General features: G+C 29.6%; 3 protein-coding genes across 8 annotated transcripts; 2 read left to right on the forward strand and 1 right to left on the reverse strand.

The window, feature by feature from the left end:
- The first annotated feature begins 829 nt into the window (after positions 1-829).
- Smc5 (structural maintenance of chromosomes 5) lies at positions 830-5591 on the forward strand. Its single transcript, XM_070294949.1, has 14 exons — positions 830-1048; positions 1236-1563; positions 1633-1971; positions 2045-2173; positions 2271-2478; positions 2592-2723; positions 2813-3334; positions 3413-3542; positions 3617-3863; positions 3947-4354; positions 4513-4740; positions 4809-4988; positions 5102-5197; positions 5263-5591. The coding sequence occupies exons 1-14, from the start codon at positions 993-995 to the stop codon at positions 5401-5403; spliced, it is 3144 nt and encodes a 1047-aa protein (XP_070151050.1). The 5' UTR covers positions 830-992; the 3' UTR covers positions 5404-5591.
- A 98-nt stretch (positions 5592-5689) lies between these two features.
- LOC138932788 (small lysine-rich protein 1) lies at positions 5690-6705 on the reverse strand. The gene is made up of 2 exons (XM_070294952.1): positions 6131-6705; positions 5690-6040 (listed from the first exon to the last, which is right to left on the reverse strand). Exon 2 carries the CDS (start codon positions 6014-6016, stop codon positions 5741-5743), a length of 276 nt encoding a protein of 91 aa, XP_070151053.1. The 5' UTR covers positions 6017-6040; positions 6131-6705; the 3' UTR covers positions 5690-5740.
- A 631-nt stretch (positions 6706-7336) lies between these two features.
- Positions 7337-20089, forward strand: Hydr2 (abhydrolase domain-containing protein 2). 6 transcript variants are annotated; one of them, XR_011446774.1, is made up of 11 exons: positions 7337-7523; positions 8492-8606; positions 8849-9022; positions 16056-16228; positions 16384-16551; positions 16977-17163; positions 17276-17474; positions 17556-17706; positions 17786-18184; positions 18261-18311; positions 18449-20089. XR_011446774.1 is itself a non-coding variant. In XM_070294339.1 (9 exons), the coding sequence occupies exons 3-9, from the start codon at positions 8868-8870 to the stop codon at positions 17953-17955; spliced, it is 1203 nt and encodes a 400-aa protein (XP_070150440.1). In that variant the 5' UTR covers positions 7337-7523; positions 8474-8606; positions 8849-8867; the 3' UTR covers positions 17956-20089. The 6 variants fall into 6 exon arrangements, 2 of the variants coding, with proteins under 2 accessions (XP_070150440.1, XP_070150439.1); XR_011446772.1 differs by having other exon boundaries at positions 17786-18311; XR_011446771.1 differs by having other exon boundaries at positions 18261-20089.
- Positions 20090-20474: the final 385 nt, after the last annotated feature.

The raw sequence follows: 20474 nt of genomic DNA on the forward strand, positions 1-20474 counted from the left end.
CTTATATGAAATAAAAAACTAATAGATTTATCAATTTTATGTATGAACCTCTCAAAAGTCACTCTCTTTGTATTTAAGAAAAAATTTAATTTTAATATTTTATATTTTGTATTGGATTTTAGCACATGATTAATGTGTCTGAGACACTTATATAACTGTATTTTCTTTCTGTCTCTAAAATAAAATATAGATATATTTGATATTTCAGACACGATGTAGCTCGATTAAAAAATGAACCAGAAGTTGCCATTTTAGGCTGTATTGCGATTCCCCATCCAGATGCACCCGATATTATAGTATACGTGACACATACTATAATATCGGGTGCACCCGGATTGGGAATCGGAACACAGCATTAAAGGAAGAAGAGAGGAATGAAATGTGCAGCGTGCACGTAAGAGAGATTGGTTCAACAGAAAAAGCAGTTTTGCAACTGTTGTAAAATTCTTTAATATGATTGGTTCTCGCCCTTAATTCCTGCCGGATCTAAATGTCTAAACCAATCATATTAAAGAATCTTACACAGTTGCAAAGCTGTTTTTTCTGCTGAACGCAGCCAATGCAATTGACATAAACGCTGATACATTGCAACTCATGCTAGGTGTCTCTGCGGTCGGAAATGCGCTACAAACGCTTCGAAGTGTTTGATTGACCAATCAGGACAAAAAGAATAAAGATTTCTCTATTCTGATTGGTTAATGCAATTCTTTGAAGCATCTCTAGTATCTTCTCGATCGCAGGCTTTAATTTCGTTTGTCGGTATGGTACATATTTGGCGGTAAATGAGAATTCTATTTAATACTGTATATTCTAATATATTCGGCGTTATTAGAGCTATCCGATACACATACAGTTTTAGTAACAAGAAGAATCAGTTTCATCTCGTTTTTATCACTGGAAACTTTTCAATTGTTATTAGCGAGCTTCATTTATTGCATTCTGTAGTCATCTTTTACAAATATTGAGATCTACTCTTAACTTAATCTAACGAGATGGACGACAATGTCGAGAAAGGAATTATCACGCGCATATATCTGGAAAATTTCGTGTAAGAGTGAAAAATTATAATTTTTATTTTTATTAATATATTATTTATATATTTTCTCTCTTTTTTCCGAACATTATGTATTGTATTAAATTCTATTGTCTCGTATTATATTACATTATATATTAATTCTATCAAATAATTTAGAGTTTAATGTATGCTTTCAAAACAATATTTTTTAACCAAACAGGACTTATGACAGTGCCGTAGTGAATCCTGCCAGGTATCTCAATGTGATTGTTGGACCTAATGGTTCTGGCAAGTCTACTATTGTTGCCGCTATAGTTCTTGGCTTAGGTGGCAAACCTAATATTATTGGACGAGCGCTTCATATAGGAGAATATGTCAAGTATGGATGTCAATCTGCAAAGATAGAAATTTATTTGAAGAATGGCAATAAACAGGATCATGTAATAGTCAGGATATTTACCAAAGAGGGAACATCGAAATGGATGATTAATGGTGCTCTGTCATCTGCAAAAGCTGTACAAGAATTCACATCCAGTCTTAATATTCAGGTATATATTGCTTTTTTTATTATTATATTCATAAAATATATTTTTGATAACGCTTGTTGTTTTTTATAGGTTGACAATCTTTGTCAGTTTCTACCGCAAGATAAAGTACAAGATTTTTCGAAAATGGATGCCCAAGCATTGTTAGAAAATACTGAAAGATCTGTCGGAGATCCAAAACTTTTAGAATATCATCAAACGCTGAAGAAAATAAGGACCAATTTCAAGGAATTGGAGCATGATGTAGCAAATAAAAAAAGATTGTTAGAATCTAAAATTCAGAGACGTGATGGATTGCAACAAACTGTTAGTACAATAAAAGAAAGAAAGTTGATAAAGAAAAAAATAACAACACTGAAACAAAAAAAGGCATGGATGCTGTACGAGGAAATGCGCAGAAAATTAGTGGAGGTATACAAAAAAAAATTTGAATTTTATTTGTTATATTTTATATTATATTTTTACTGAAATCTTATTGTAATAGTCTAAGAAAATCAGAGATACAACAGCAAAAGAAATGCAATCAATAGATGCTAAATTAATACCAATAAAAAAAAAACTTGAAAAAATACAGTTTGATATGACAACGTTAAAAAAATCGTTAAATGATCATGTAAGTAACATAAATAAGACTCTGCTATATTCAAAAAATTACTTGATTCAATAGTAGGTTCTATATTAACAATTTGAAATATGTCACACATTTTTAGAACAACAAAGTTAATGCTAAAAATACGAAATTGAAAAGCGTAATAAATGAGATTCTTAGTTATGAAAACAGGATTAAAGAATCTGAAAATACATGTTCACGTAGAATTCAAACAGAAGAGAATCGAGATCAAGAAATTAATCTCGCACAACAACAGAAAAGCAAATTGGAAAATGATTTTTCTCTTATGATTAACGAAATTGGAACAGGTTCGTAATTGCTGATTTAGTTGTTTAGGGTAATAATGAATATTGATGAGAGACAAAGAGAGAAAATGTGTATATATGTATATATGTACTATAATATGTATCATATATTTCAGAGGAAAGTTTAATAAAGCAATTGCAGAATATAGCAAGTAATATGGAAGAACATAGAAGAATAATAGATAATTTCACTAATAAAAAGAATATATTGAAACATGAAGAAGAAAACATTGGCCGTGAAATAAGAGGTATAAACTCATATATTATATATTATTTTCAGTTAACAATTACTATGTTTATTCGCTATTAAATTTATTAATTAAAATTATGATTGTAGCTGTGCAAGCAGAATATCAATCTCTCAATATTGATGTGAAGCGTTTAGAACTCTTGAAACGAGTGAGTCCTGACGCATATAAAGGTGTGCTTTGGTTGAAAGAGAATCGTGATAAATTTTCGGCTACAGTGTATGAGCCCATGTTGCTCAGTATCAATGTAAAAGAAGCTTCATATGCCAAGTATTTAGAAAACATAATACCGTTTCGGGATTTAGTTGCGTTTACATGCGAGAACAAACAGGATATGAATCTGCTATTGAAGTATCTGAGGGACCAACAGAAACTACAAGTCAATGCAATTTATTCTGATACTACAAAAAGAATTATGCCACCAAATATACCATTACAAGACATTAAACAGTTTGGCTTTAAGCATTATTTAGCATCACTTATTGAAGCGCCACCTGTCATAATGACATATTTGGTTTCGATGTATCAATTGAACAATATTCCTGTCGGGAACAATGAAGTCGAGAATAATACAGATCGTATACCTCGCAGCTTAAGTTGTTATTTTAGTGGTAAAATAAATTTTTTACACACATTGAATTTTACAAATACGATTTTGTACCGTAAATTTAATAGAATTTTCTTTGCAGAAAACAACATTTATTCCGTGAATATATCTAGATACACGCGCACAACATCGACCAGAATATCACAGGTCAATGGAAATGGCATGCTATCAATTATTCTAGATAAATCTAAATTACAGAGACTCCAAGAACGGTATATTAAAAAATAAATAAAAATATATAATAATAAATTTAAACACATTATGCAACGATATATATTTGCTTCAGATTAAACAATTTGCAAGAAAAGAAGAATCAAATCCTAATTGATATTAAACAGGAAGAAGATAAAATATGTGAAGAAACTAAAGAATTAGAAAAATATCGGACTGACAGAAATAAATATCAACAAAATATTCAGCACATTCAAGCATTGAAAAGTAGAATATGCATAGCTGCTAACAAAATTGAACAACAGGAGATGGACCGAACGAGTATTGATAATATAAAAGCTACATACGCTAAAGAGATTAAGGTTTTTTTTAAATAATATATATTATAAATACTTTTTTGTCTAATGTACAAAATCTGCATTTATATTTATTAAATTCTCTACAGGCTATTATGAAGAAACAATTAAAAATGTATAAAGAATATAACATAATTTTGAAGGAATGTTTTAATTGCGTCACAAGTAATGACGAAGTCAAATTTGCAATAGCCTTACTACAACAAACTTTAGTAATTAAAGAGAATGAGGCTGCAGATTTGAAGGATATGTTTACAAATGCAGAGAGGATATTTAAGCAACACGATGAAGAGTTTCAACCTTTAAAGAGAGAAGCTGAAAGACTATATAATGAAGCATTGACAAGCACAAATAATATTAATCCACAAGATAACGCCTTTAAACCTCTGAATAAAACCTTTGAAAAATTACCGGCTACTATAACTGAAATAAATAAAGAATTACATATTGCTCAAGCAAAAGTTTTCTGTATGGCAAAAAATGTTGATGCCGAAAATGTAAGTATGACATGTAATGGAAGATATTCTTTTAACATAGTATGCGAAACCGGTGTTGGCTCTAAATTGTTTTATTTGTATATTGATTTCTTTTACCATGTTACAAATTATTTATATAATAAAAATAACAATTGAGTATTTTCTTTTTACATCTTTAGGTGTTGCGTGAATATGAGGAAATACAAAATAATATTCAAAATTTGACTGAGTTTATCAAACAGAAGACTATTAAACTAGAAGAAATGACAAAAGAGATCAAAATATTAAAAGATAAATGGTTACCATTGTTGGAGCAGCTGATTGAAAGGATAAACACGAATTTTAGTTCTTATTTTTCTGCAATGGATTGTGCTGGCGAAGTTATACTTGCGTATGGTGAAGATGTTGTAGGTTTATGCATGGTATATACAACATATGAAATAAAAATTCTTTTATTGATTAGATATATTTTCAGCTGGATTTCGATCAATACGGTTTAAAAATCAGAGTAAAGTTTCGAGATGCAGATGAATTGCAAGAATTAACAAGACATTTTCAAAGCGGTGGTGAAAGAACTGTAACTACTGCCATTTATATGATCGCGTTGCAAGAATTGTCGCGCGTACCGTTCCGCTGTGTGGATGAAATTAATCAGGTTTGTTATTATACGTTTTTAAAAGTTTGTTATTGCACATGACATATTTACATAATTTATATATCATATTTTATATTTTTTTACAATTTAAATATTTCGCGGTTATTTTCTAGGGCATGGATGCAGTTAACGAAAATCGAGTCTTCAACTTACTCGTCAAAATGACAGGAAGGCCAGGCAGTTCTCAATATTTTCTGCTCACACCAAAAGTAAGTGTAATAATATTATCCAATTTTATTAATAATAACTTTTATTAATCGTGTTGTTTTAATAGCTTTTGTTAGATTTATCATATGCAGAAACAGTGACAGTACATTGTGTCTTAAATGGGCCAGTTATTAACACAGATGATAAAGAATTTGAATTTGATACAGAGGCTTACATCAATTCTTTTGCATCTACAGCTGATACATAGGAGAGAAATGTAAAAATTAATATAATGCTTAAAAATACATAGAATGTAGGTTAGCGTGCCTTAAGATATGATAATTTATTTTTAACAACATTTGCAATCAACTTAATGTTAAGGAAAAAAAAGTCTTATGTTAATATTATATAAGTTAGCGCGTTTTAATTTTTATATTATTTATATGTGCTTTATATGTATAAATATATATATATATATATATATATACATATATATATATATATATATATAAAATATATAAATATATGATATTTATATATTTATATATCATGTTAAAACTATTTTTTTCATAAAAGCACATATTTTCAGGCATTAATGCAATTATTTATTTCTTTTTTTTTCCTTTTTTTTTTTTCTGAGCTTCTGGCCATGGGAAACCTCGGCACTTAAGCACGTCCATGATGTTGTGACATGTATAATAAGCATTTTCCATCACCTCCTCGTTAAAGATATCCATAGTAAATCTTGCTTTCCCACCACTTCTTCTCGATTTTTTCGATCCTTTATTCTTGTTACCATTGCCACCTTTAGCACTTTTTCCATTATTTTTTCCATTAGTTTTCACACCCATCTTTTTCTTGCTTTTTCCACGCATTGCCATTGTTAAAATCTATTCGATTAATACCTTGATATCCAAATTATAATAAATATTATTTATTAATAATGAATATATTCGCTTTTTTGTAAATATATATGATTACTATTAATTAATTACCTTTAAAATAATGTTAAAATACTTTTGATTACTGTTCTTTCATTTTTGTCGCACTCTCGTGTATGTAAAAAATTTGATTCGAATTGGAATAAACCACGGTCGTACATATGACCATGAAATAAACACAGCTCGCGTTGCCATATCAACTTATAATAATTACATCAATAAAAATAACTTTATCGATTGATACCCAATTTCTTAGAATTAATCGATACAAGGACAATATATTTAGGACACTTTCCATGTTAAAAAAAAATTTATATTGATATGTCAGTTTTCGTCGTAGGCAGAATGGATCGGCGGAATTTTGACTTGCGTAATTTGTTTTCAAATCTTTTAAACGATGTTCTTCCGGTTTGTTGCATCACCGAGATTCTGACAACGATTGGCATCTTTTAGTGTTTCGAAGATGATGTCTCTCGTAAAGATCTTTTAACCTTCGACTTTTATAGTAATCGTTACGCATTCGTGACACATGAAAAATCTTGAATCACCGACCTTCGAATCTATGTATGTGCTCTTAAACATCCTTGACCTTAAATATGTACAAGCCATTAACTGATGTATTTACCTATTGTGAGTTTCGAAAAATCATAAGGTTTATGTATATATATATATATATATATATATATACATATATATTGTATATATACATATACCGTTATAATATATGATCTTTTTTTTCAAAATATTTTCGATCGCGATGAGATAGTAGTTCAAACAATTTTGTTATTTCGCGTCTAAATATTATAACGTAATTGAAACGTCAAATATTTCGATCTATATAAACTTCAAATTTAATTACATTGCACATTTATATATAAATGCACATTTATATATAAAATATTTATTTTAACAAATAGAATTCAAATTTAAAATTAAGTACAAGATAAAAATATTGGGAGGCAGATGATTTATTTACGAACTAATATTTACGCAAGAAAATATTAATAAAAAATGTGAAAAATTACGATAAATAATTAGAATATATATATAAGCACAATTTATCGCGAATAAAAATCAGATAATATGTAAATTACGTTTGGTATAAAACATAACCGACAGAAAAATATTAATATGAAATATAAATAGTTAAATATATATATATATATATTATGATATATATATCTTCCTCTTTCTTTCATATTGCGAGTGAAGTGAAGTGCGAAACGGACCGCTCCATGCTCCATTCTGTCAGCGTGTTTATCGCTGACGCGTATAGATGTCAGTCGTCCGGTGAATCTTGACGGGAACAGATGTAAATCGCGTGTCGAGTCTGTGAAACGAAACGCCGGCGAGCCGGTCGCAACAATAGTTTTTATTAATTTTTATTCACAAACGGATAGAATTATCGCATCTTGCCCATCGGAATTTGCTGGTTGCACATCATTTGGTAAGCAGGAATTATCCGAAAGCGAATAGCACGGTCATTAATTCCTCTCTGTCTTTCGTCGAGCACTCTTGTCAATAGTCCGAACACTATAAAATGGGTGTGAATAGGACGCAGATCCCAGCGGCTTTTTACCTCTATTTATTTTTTTATTATTATTGTTACTTATTTATATAGATTATTCATTAATTTTGATTCAGTAAAGTTATGCTAAAAAAGATAGAGAGAGGATCAATAATCAATTAATTAATTCGCTGTCGGAAGGATTCGCACCTGGCAATTAATCACTTAGAAAGATGGATTAATTAGTTGCGATTATCATTAATCACTTATCTTGGTCTCCGATATCGTATTTTTCAACATCGAATTTAGAGAATAAGGAATCGCCTTGTTACAGAAACTTTTTAGTTAGCGTAAAATGCTAATTACACGGCGATGTGAGGAATAAAAATCCGAATAAAGAAATATTTAAATGCAAAAATCTTTGCTGTCAAATCGATGACATTAAATAATGGACCGTCATATTTTGCATATTTGTCATCTCGATTTTATTCAATCCGAAGCGTTAAGAACATGTTCTTGATTTATAGATTGAACTTTTTCTGTAAATATCGATTGATTAAAGAAATGCGTGAGATCATCAAATTGATTTATCTGATACTTATTGTTATTTAATTATTATTACTTATGATAATTATCGGTATTTTTCTCGTACCTTATGTAAATATAACGATTAAATAATTGAGAATGCAATATGATGTAATACAAAATCGCAATAGGATTTATTGCCTCTTGTGCAACTTTTTTACAATCGTTATATATTTTTTATTTTTCTAACAATATTTTTCCAGCTGATTTATACAATCCATTATCCGGCATGTACGTCGTACTGCATTTCCATTATCTCATCATTAATCATCCGATATCAGAATTGGGTTCTACATTTTAATTAGAATCACTTCTGCTTGCAGGTCACACGCGGCTTCGATATTCGTTCACTGCCGTTGCAGCCTTACTCATAACCTGTTATCGTTCCATATAAACTGTAAAAGAAGATAACGTAACTTCAAGAAAACATTAAAATAGGTAAAAATAAAAAATATGACTCTTTAACAAAAACTTAACAGATGGTATAACTAATGTCGCTGAGAGAAAAAAGAAACATATTTCATAAAAAAACTTAGTGACATATAGCGACTATAACAAGATACTAAAAGATGTTTGAGCTATGATCTTTTAAAGACAGAAATTAAAGTCGCGCGATTACTTTGAAAAGTCTAGAGGAGATATAGAGAGTGAATCGAGAAAAGGAAGGATATTTCTTTCAGGGCAACGATCTAAGGAAAGATGTCTACTGCTTTATTAGCTGTGTTCGCCGTGATCCTGTGTATTCTGTTCAGAATATTGAACGTGAACAGCTCACCACAGAGACCACTTCTCGTCTGCAAAGATCAATCTTTCCTGTCGACAATGTTGAAGATCGCGCCGGTCATTGCCGAACCGTAAGTCTGGAAATGCATTTTTCATATATTTTAAATAATCCGTGAATCGATCGTTTCGAATTTTGTGACTCGAGAGAGTTTGTCCAAGAGATAAGAATCTCGAGAGATAGAATTCGAGGTCTAAGAGTTTCGCGAAAGTGAGGTTAGAGTCGATGCTGGAAGCCGGGTCCAGCTGACGTTTCAGCTGATATGCAAGTATAAACAAGATCTCTGTATTATCTCTTATACGCACAATAATTTCAAATTATATATATCGTATGTCATGATCGAGAAAATAAATAAGAACAGTTCTTATACTTTATGTGTAAGTAAAAAAATTCTTATACATTATGTGTAAGTAAAAAAAAAAAAAAAAAAAAAATATTATAGTGGAAAAAATATATATGTGCATTTTAATGTTTTTTATAATCTGTTTATTTTATTTGATATATATTGAAAAAATTATATATAATAATACAGATGAGATTGCAAGATGTTAATGTACGAATTTATAAAATATGTATTTTTTTGATGAAGAAATTATTCAACCAATTTTGAACATAATTTACATGAAAGAGATAATTAAATTGCTATATTAATTATATAAATTATAAATTATTATATTATATATTTTGATTTTTATTTACACAATAAAAAAGAATTGTCTAGAGAGCTTATAATATAATATATAATATATAATTAGTGACATCAACAAAAAGTTTGAGCTGTTTTTTGATGGTTTATATAACATATGAAGGCTGCAACAATTGCTCTCTTACCGGTATTGTGAGTGCTCTTGAATGATTATAATGAATTTTTTTTTTTTTTTTTTTGCAAAATTAGGAGTATTTAGGATAATAGCTTTTTGTTATAGGCTTTTGTCCGCAAATAACAACCTGGTCAAGACGATTGTTATAGAGAATAATATGCGGTTACAGTAGTCAAAATATAACGTAGCAAAGCATAATTTTGTAGGTAATGACGATAAACCCTTTCATTATCACAAACTCTGTTCTTAAGCTACTGTATGAATAACGTTTATTAAATAAATATAAAAAAATATGATGAATTTATCATTTCCGCAATTTGTGGATCATTACGAAACTTAAAGTATATTCACATATATATAACGGAGATTAATAATTATCTGAATGCCGTTCCGTATCTTAACTGCACAGAATTGATAAAAAGAGTGTGCACATAATGCATTTATAGGAAGAAAACAAGTAGAGTTCACCAATTCAATACAAAAAAGAAATTGAGAATAATTTTACGTTAAAATGCCTTCCCCCATTGACAAAGATGAAGAGAATAAAGTTGGCTCGTTAAATAATTTTTTCTATTTGTCGTATCTTTTAACTCAAAGTGGTATATGAATAAAAAATAATTTCTCTTTGTCATTTATATAGACAGTCGAACTAATTATTCGCAACTGTATTCGCGGAAACTTTTTAGTAAAACTTTATAAAATAATAGTCGCTTGAAAATGAAAAATATAGGACAAAAACGATAAATTTTTTTGAATTGTCATGGACATTGAACAAACGTTTGAATTTTGTTGTAGAAAAAAAATTAGTACTCTCATTCTAACTGAATGGCATAGTGTACTATGTTACGCTGTGTTCTGTTTTATATTCTTCATATGAGATCAGCATTTAAATCAGCACTTCCCACTTCTGTGTCGAAAGAATGGCATGTGTCTGCTAATCTCTTATGATGGTGTATTCGCGTATGTGTGAGAAAAATGCGTGAATTAAGATACGAACCGTATCATTCGCAGTATATGTGTCATATAGATCTTTTTCTACTGTCCAGCCAGATCATGTCTCCGATCGCAGATGATGTAAGCAAAATAATAATAGAATCATGTCCAGTTTTAGGCGGTTTATAATACATACGTTGCTTTCATTGATCTCATTGTTCCGTTATCTCAAGGATACAAAGAATGACTCACATCAGTCGGTTTTGCGAATATTATCAGCAGCAAGTATGCGAAAAATTTTCGTTCCAGCACGCATGAACGAAATCTATCGTTTAGTTTATCTAGTATTTCAGTATAGTTTTCAAGACACTTCGACAAAACATAATTCTACGAAATTTTATTTTGCGGAGGAAAGTTGCGACGACGACGAATAAAAACGCGATTCATCGCGAAGCTGTACTTCCATTAATGCAATGCAGATTAAGTCGTTGAACAAGATAAGCGCTGTTGAATATTGCATCGTCAAGGCATTTTTACTGATATTAATAATGTTAGTCAGCTGTTTATTTCGCCGTTAGACATTACGCGCGTTTACTTCTACCAATTAATAATCACGTGAAAGCGAAGTGAAGCAATTCCTGCTGCGTGACGCGGATGTCATATAAAAGTTTTAATGCAATAATAATAAAAAAAAAAATATTCCATTGATCAAATAAACTGATTGCTAATTGTAATTTCTTTTTTCTTTCAATTGCATGAAAGCGCTTAAGAGAAAGCGGAAACATGCAACGATTTTTAACTTTGTATTGCATATGGAAAAAATAGTAACGTCACGTTTGCATGTTTGCCTCTATAACCGATAATTCAAGAATGTAATTACAAGTATAAATGTTTGACTCGTATATTGATTGAAATCAACCACAAGTTTCATTCGAGTTTAATATCTGATGCTTACATCAACGTAAATGTCGGCTTTTCGGCTAGCACAAATAAATTAGTTTCTCCAAAGTGTCTAAGGAATACATGATTTAATGTCGAAAACTGTTCTTATCGAAATTCCACAGTTGCCGATTTCTCGCTCACGCGATATCGCGATAGATGATTATTACCCGATCCCACGTTGAAGGATTTTTCTTGCGCAGTTTATTGAGAAATCGTGAAATTTCCTAGCAATCAGCTGTCGAGTATTGCTTTTACTTCCCGTCTGTTGTTGTTTTTTCTAACGTTCGAATATACGGCGTCGAAAATCATAAATTATAGATTTTGATCGTGCCATCCTCTCACATCAATCGTATATTTGATCGTTACTTTGCTTCTCTTGCGAAGATCTAAACGTTCGTCGCACGCAATTCGCTCAAATCAGTTCCGTCTTGTTCGAGCAAGCGAGCTGCACGAGAACCGAGCTATTTCCCTTCGTCATGATTTTGTCGCTTTCTTCTTTCTAATGACTACACGTTGCAGCTATTTCAGCACGCCGTTCTTGAGTCATTACCACCCAACTCAACTTCTCACGAGCGTTTTTTGCATTTCCGTATTCACCATCATGTAAAAAATAATGATTCTCTCGTGCATATATGTCGTACTCATAATCAGCCTGATCCGTTTTTAACTAGCGATTCCACATATAAGTTTAATCACAGACCAATTGAAACGGAATCACGCAAACCATATTATAAAGAATTAGATATATCTGAAATCGAATAAGTTTAATACAGTCGTACATTAGAGTGCTAAATAAAAATAAATACTAAATAAATATATAATAACTATTGAACCACGCACACAACAGTACGCTCTAATTTTCCGATATTATTATCTCGTTGGACAGTAAATTATGAAAAATAATATAGTTTTGCCTAAAAATTGAATCTTTCTTCGAGGATTTGCGAAGCCGAATATGATGTCAGAATGATAGAAAAACGAAAAAGTTATGAGGAATTACACGTGAATAATTAATTTTGTTTTTTCATTGATGACGTAGAAGCCGTTTAGTAATACAGATGAACTGCTTGTTTTTTGATCGTAATATGTAATTGAGTTATTATCTAATCGAATTATCTTACTATTGACACAATTATTATAATGATATGTATTTTTGAAATTTTTCACTTTGTGTTCGAATAATAAGTTGTTAATGCAATACATAGTATTAAAATTGTGAAATTGGTAAATTAATAATTATTTCATCTGCAATGTCTTACTAAATTTTCAGTATAATAAATGATTAATATCATAAATCCTCGAGGAAAGATTCTATTTCTAGGCAAATATAATATTTTTTGATAATTGGAATATCTGATCGAATGACGAACAATGTAACAATTCAATAAATATGGATAGCTTTCAGGTTTTTTGATCGATTGTATTAGCCATGATCATGAACTCTAAATAAAAGAATCAATTTGCAATATAATATATATGAATATATGTATTATAATTTTGTAATCTAATATGCAAATAGAATTTTTCAGCTAACTGTAGATAATATGATAAGAAAATATATACATTTTTAATAATCTAAAACATTATTTTTGTATGATCACTGTGTTGTGATGCTAAAATTTGAGTTTCGTCGAAATTTAATATTTATACTAATATTAATCACTACGTACGTGTTATATTATAGGTGATTTTTATAAAAAGAATAAAAAAACTGACCTTTTCTGTATTTTATTGAAAAAAAACTCAAGGCTAGATTAAGCATAAACTAAAAGTATTACGTTAGCACAAAATCTTTTATGCATATTTTTGAGGAGTTCTAAAATAAGATAATTCAAACTTTCCACGTTTCAATTATGTAATTCTCACGTGTAAAAAAATTAGAATATTATCAGGGGACATAATTACAAAATCGGATAGTGATTCTAGAACGGAGTTCTCGCGCATTTTTATCGCTTCATCAAAAATCGAAGTAATGAGGAAAAACTATCGTTATAATATATATAAACGTAGAACTTTTTCTACATGTAGTACTACATATAGTAGACACTACATGTAGTTTTTACATATAGTTTACCCTACTTTTCCTTATCACGTCACAATTCGTGCGATGATTTCGCAGCTGTGCCGCGAATAGTATTGACACGATTCTCCTTGCGTTTACAACTGCAAATTGTCACGTGCATTGACTGTCACTACGTTCAACTTTACGCTAACTCATCGCGAGAGGAAAGAATTTTATGTTGATTCATAATTCGCAAAATTTCAGGACAGATCTTTTCTCCTCCGCTACAATTTAAGTCACATAAAAAAACAGATTAAATAGAAAGCAAGAGAGAACAAAAACAAACGTAAAAATCTATATCTTATTAAGCGATTTAGATTTAGCATCTTATGCTAGTTGTGTTAGCAGAGAAAACATGATATTAAGAATGGGAAATAGAAATTGAAAAATAATTATCATCATAATGATCTATCAAGTTTTCGGAGAAGCATGGATAATAATAATATCAGATCGAATGCAACAAATGTATCGATTAAACAAATTTTTATCGATAATGCATGGAAATATATCATTAGCATTTGCAGGAAATTCTGATGATAAACTTTTGAATCCCCCTTTTCTAATTCCCTAATGAATTTAAAATCGCGTTTTTTTCTGTACTTAAGAAATTTTAAAAGATTTTTTTAAGATAAAGATGCAGTAAATATTTTTTCTGTAAGTTAAAAGCGAGTTGTATATTCTTTGTGAGTCTGTTCTACTCCGGACAATCGATATAATGTTACTATACTTTATTGATCCGTAACTTGTCGTGTAACTTTATACATTTCTGCTTTTAAAATGCAATAGTATGGTCGATGTAATTTCATACATATGTCATTGTGTTAATAATCGCCCAAATGCCGTATATTCTTTGGCAGCTGTAACCGCATATGATTATGGCAATAATTAGATACTAAATATTACAGTGTTTTTGCGATTTATCATCTATAGATGATGGCAAAAGGAGAAAGGTTTGAGCCTTTCGAAACAAATTATACAGACTTTTCGGATGGTTTCTAGAAGTCGTTGTGAATCGAATAGATATGTGTAATTATATGTCAGTGGATACTTCATTTAGCGATATTGCGGAATATATTTTCTTGCTAATGATTAATCTTATTGATATAGACACTTCTCGCAATTTGTAACAATAAACGTTTTTTTTATTCAAGTTTTTCTATAGATTTATTTCATTTAGCGCTTTGCTTCGTGTTCCATTAATCCACTACGACTTCTTGTCTATTCTCTATAAAGTAGTTTAACGATGCGGTCTACTGTTCAACTCCGCTTTTCACCGATTTGCGTTTTGCCAAGTGAAATGCGTGATATATTATAACTCCATTCGTAATTTTCTCCTTAAAAAAAACGTATAGTACGTGTGCGCTTCACAAGATGAAACAGAATTATAGCAACTTCGAAAAATATTTTTGATTCTTAGATCTTTTGTTATATAGATCTTATGTTATATTATAAAATCAACATATTTTTGCGCTAAAGGAATAAATTAATTTCATAGAATGATATCATTTATTTTTTTTACACCAATTTTTTACATCATATTTTTCCGATTTTATAATTAAAATTAATTGTAACAAAAATATCGTTATCAGTTTGATAAATGTGCTTTTTACGAGAATAAAGATTATATCGATACTTGAAATCGGTATTTAATTAATCGATTTTATCTATGTCTCAAAATTTATTTCAACGTATGAAGCGTATATGCATTATCAAAAAAAAATATTTTAATATTTGACTGTTTAAGCGTAATTTGCATCTCGATTCGTAATCATCACGGTAATTAATAGTAAATTTTCAAACACATGTGGCGTTCTCTTGAGTATGATTTTTGGCTTATCTAATACCGTCACAATATAATTATGAATATCTATTCGGGTGAAATTTATATTTCAGAGTTTGTTCAGAATTATAGTACGTCGTGAAGAAAGTGTACAAATATTAATTGAATTTAATTTAGTTCTCATCATCGATCTCATCATCGATCATCGTTTTCATAAAAAAAATGAGACACGCTTTTAAAAAGATGCAGCAAATTTAAGAGAGTTCTAATTGTTTATATATCTTATAATCATATTTTCTTAATAATTATAATTGTCTTTCCCCGAGAAAAAATGGATATATATAATTATATATGATCTTATGTCTATTTTTTCTCAGATCGTTAATTTCTTTATTACTCTTGAAATTTAAAGATCTTTAGTATCCGTTAACACACACAAGGAAATAACGATAAACGAAATGGTTGATAAAGTTAAATTAGCTATATTTTTTCAATAAGTATCAGTAATTTCTCAATATATTTCGGTAAACATAAGTTAAAAACGGTTATGGTCCTTGGCCTGTTTTAGATACAAACCAACGAGATTGTGGGGTTTCAGCGGACACGTACAAACTATTATTCACAGTGTTATAGGGCGCGTTCGGTGCCCTTGGCCCATTGGTGAACGCGTGTACATCGCTCTTTCGGATGATACTACTCTTTCGTATGATCTCTATCAGCCGCTGACCAACGGACATGAAGGTATTGTTCAAAAATTAATTTTAGATTCCTCAAAGAGCAAAATATATTTGGCGATTTATTTATATTTATTTATCTTAGGAGAGAATGTGTTTAATAATCAAAAATTTAAAGAATAAGAAAGTGTATTACTATTACCAATAACTGCTGTTCTCTAGATGACATAACGATAGCTATTTGTCCCGGTATCGGTAACAGCTCGGAAAGTGTTTACATCAGGACATTCGTGCACTTCGTGCAATGTCATGGCTATCGATGCGCAGTACTTAATCACGTAGGGGCCCTTTCCAGTGTCAAGATCACAGCACCAAGGATATTTTCTTACGGTATGTATGGCGATCGATAAAACTTGTCCCGCCGCGACAAGGCGGTCGATCGAGGAAAGTCTACGAGTAATAACAGAGTTCTTATATTATGTATGTGTACATAGCGGGAGTTATAACAGCTATGGAAAAAAACCATTTTAATATCGAATAGTATTGGATTTTACAATGAGGGAGAAAGAGAAAGAAATTATATCGCTTTATTAATCTAAGCTTAGAGATTACATAATCGTAATTATGCCAAATGTATAATTACTTATTCGAATTTAATGTTGAAAATTCTTATAAAATTATCTTCTCTTTTCAGATATATTGATTTATTGAGTAAATATAAGTTTACATTGTGTTATATAATTTTTTATATTATATTAAATTTGTTTCTTTCGTTTAATTTGAGATAAATTTTATAATGCGTATTTTGCGAATAGGTCACACGGACGATTACAGTACAATGTTACAAAACCTGATAGAAAAGCATCCTAATACCAAAATAGTTTGCATCGGTTATAGTTTGGGCGGCAATTTAGTGACAAAATATCTCGGAGAACGAGGTCCCAATAAATTGCCCAACATTATAGGAGGAATATCGATTTGCCAAGGATACAACGCTCTCGAGTAACTAAACAAATTTTTTTTATTAACAATTAAAATGTTAATCAATAAGGAGAATCATTAATTTATTGTACATTGTTTTATTAATTTGTTAAATTTATATATTCTATTTTAGAGGAACGAAAATTCTGTTAAACTGGCAGAACTTCAGACGCTTCTATCTCTATGTAATGACAGAGTCGATGAAGAATCTTATACTAAAGCATAAAAACATGCTTTTGTGCGAAGATGTAAAACAGAGGTATAATTTGAATGAACGCGATATAATTTCTGCGGCGACATTACCCGAATTAGATGAAGCGTATACGAGAAGAGTAAGTTCAATTTCTCTTCAAATACTATCAGATAATTTAAACGGGGAATTTCTAATCTTTATAAATTCTTTTGTTGTTTAGATACACAACTTTAGATCTGTACAAGAATTATATAAATGGAGTAGTTGTATCTTTTATTTGGATAATATCACAACGCCGATGGTATTCATCAACGCGATAGACGATCCTATCGTGCCAGAAGTATTATTAAATCCAATTAAAGAGCACGCAGGTAGATATATATGTTATTTGCATATATACAATGAGTATAGTAAGTAAGAATATACTATTATCAAAATTCTTAATTTTAGCAAATCATTTAAATACATTATATGTGGAATTGGCTCACGGAGGTCATCTAGGTTTCTACGAAGGAGGTTTTCTGTATCCTAATCCTATAACATGGCTGGATCGAACCCTAGTATCTCTCGTTGGATCGTTGACACTAGCGCACGCGGATAAGGCTTTTAAAACTTCTTAATTTAATTGAGCTTGTTTAACATATTTGTATTATTGGGCATAGATAGTCATACACATTATAATCTTGTTGTGTGATTTGTCAAAGCACTGCACTATTTAACCCACATTCGAAATCTGCAAAGAAAATGTATGGAGAATAGAGAGGACGAATTTAAATTAGTAAAAATATTTAATATTTACTTGAGTCATTTCATGAAATGAAATAGACAAGGCTGCATCTTTTTACACAGGTAATACAGGGAAATAAGTGATAAGTGTGATTGTAAAATAACAAATGTTTGCTCACTGATATTTCCAAAATTGCAGTTTCGGAATTCCAGATAAATTTTAAATATTGCGCGACTTTTTATAGTTACAGTAAGTGGAATTTTTGTTATTGTACAATTTCATATACAATCAAAATCAGATGGCTTAATCTTTCAAAAAAGAAAACAAAGAAAAAAGAAATAAATAAATCTTGCATATTTTACTAAATACTAACGCTTCTTTCTCAGGGATCTTCTATAGGACGACGATTCAATGACAGGCCTTTAATGGTCGTTAACATATTGTTAGAACTGCTCACTGTATAAACGATTATTATGATACACACTGTCAGTTCAATGCAATATAGAATATTCTGTGTACTTTTCACTGAGAAGAACTTGTGTATTTATGTACAATATATGTAATAATGTAGGATAAATATTTACTTAAAACATTGATAATTGCATTCTGATTGCATTCTAAAATTATTAGCTTTATCGATATGAGAAATACGCATGTGTGAGGATATACTATATATATTGTTTATTAAAATCCATGACTGAGTGATAACGTTAGATTTACAAAGAAATCTATTAAATCACAGATTCAATTTCTTATGTAAGTCTAAAATTTCGTAAATGTATTTGAGTGTATATACATCAAACTTTGTAAATAATACTTTTCTAAACTAGAATTATATGTAGCAAATTTTTTTTTATAAAATCAATTTAAAAAATTTACAAATTTAACCTTATTACCAGTGGATTAATAAATAGTGAATTTGTATATTGCAAATTTGTATATAAATTGTATGTTTGTATATTGGATAAGAAGTGTTTATGAAATAATCTATAAAAATGCAATAGGCCATAAATGATATATTGATGCAGAGATATAAGTGATACTAAGTGACATATTACAGGATATTATATTGCATATTAAATTGATAGTATGTAATACCAAGATCTGCAACTATGTAATTTGATATATTCTTAGTACTTATGGTGTATATTGATGAAAATATATAATGTTTAATCCATTATGATTCCATATGATGCATATAAAGTATTTTCTTCGTCCATAAAATGTAATAAATTTTAATTCTATATGGAATATAATAGATTAAAATATGCTGCATCAGATTGTACACATATTTTATATTTGATGCAGAGATAAAAAAAATTAAATATTTCTTAAATCATCAATATGAGTCTATATCGATAAAGTTAATATGCAATATGCAATAATTTCTTATGCTAGACAATATATTTTAATCGATACATTTATAAATTGCTACATATTTATGTATGATCGCATGGCTTAACTGATATTTATTTTCTACTGGAATTGATAATGGTTTCTCAAACGGTACTATACATAACGTTAATAACGGCTGTATGTACAATTTTATTTACCCATGCGATGTAATTGACTATGTTTTTACTCAAACTATTTATATGATGTGAATGATGTATAATTTACACGCGATTGCATCATAATTTCGCATATTTAGAATAAGGATTTAAGTTGTTGATTTATTCCGGCAAGTTCTGGTCCTTAATACTATAGATAATGTAAGCATTTATATCTAGAATGAAACATTCGAGTAAATTCGCTTTCTAATCACATGGAAGCAATTGCCGTAAATAAGTCGATATTAAATTTTAATGTATCGAATATTACACCACATTTGTGAGTTTTATTTGTACAATTCACGTAAAGAAAATAACGAAAGACAATAAGACATAAAATACACACGAATAAAATTTATAAATAATGCTTTTGATTAAAATATTTTATGACAGGAATTATTAGATTTGATGAAATCTCTTTAGGTACATGATATGTATTTATTTTTCACTGTTATCTCATAAATGGCCTTTTTTTAATTTGAGCATTTCTTTTTTTATGAACAATTTCCTCTACATTTTCATACTATATTGACATTAGCACAAATATACAGAGTAAATCACACTAGAAACTGCCATTTTTAAATCTGATATTTTATGGAAAATAAATACTGGATAGAATATACATTTTATGACATAACATAATATCGAGATAAATTATAAATATTTGTAAACTATTGATTTTTTTAATGACTCTGTCTTAATACTTTTTAATGTAGAATGATGAGAAGAATCGACTTATATGTCAAAAAACACATATCTTCTTTTATAAAAAATAAAAATGAAAATTAGAAATCTTGAGATCTTTATCTGGAACAAACTGAGTTATCAGAGGAAGTTTCTTTTGAAACCAAGAAACTTTTAT

This window comes from Polyergus mexicanus, unplaced genomic scaffold (assembly GCF_030449975.1).
Source record: "Polyergus mexicanus isolate NDT 795.1 unplaced genomic scaffold, iyPolMexi1.0 SCAF_4, whole genome shotgun sequence".
Taxonomy (NCBI): domain Eukaryota; kingdom Metazoa; phylum Arthropoda; class Insecta; order Hymenoptera; family Formicidae; genus Polyergus; species Polyergus mexicanus.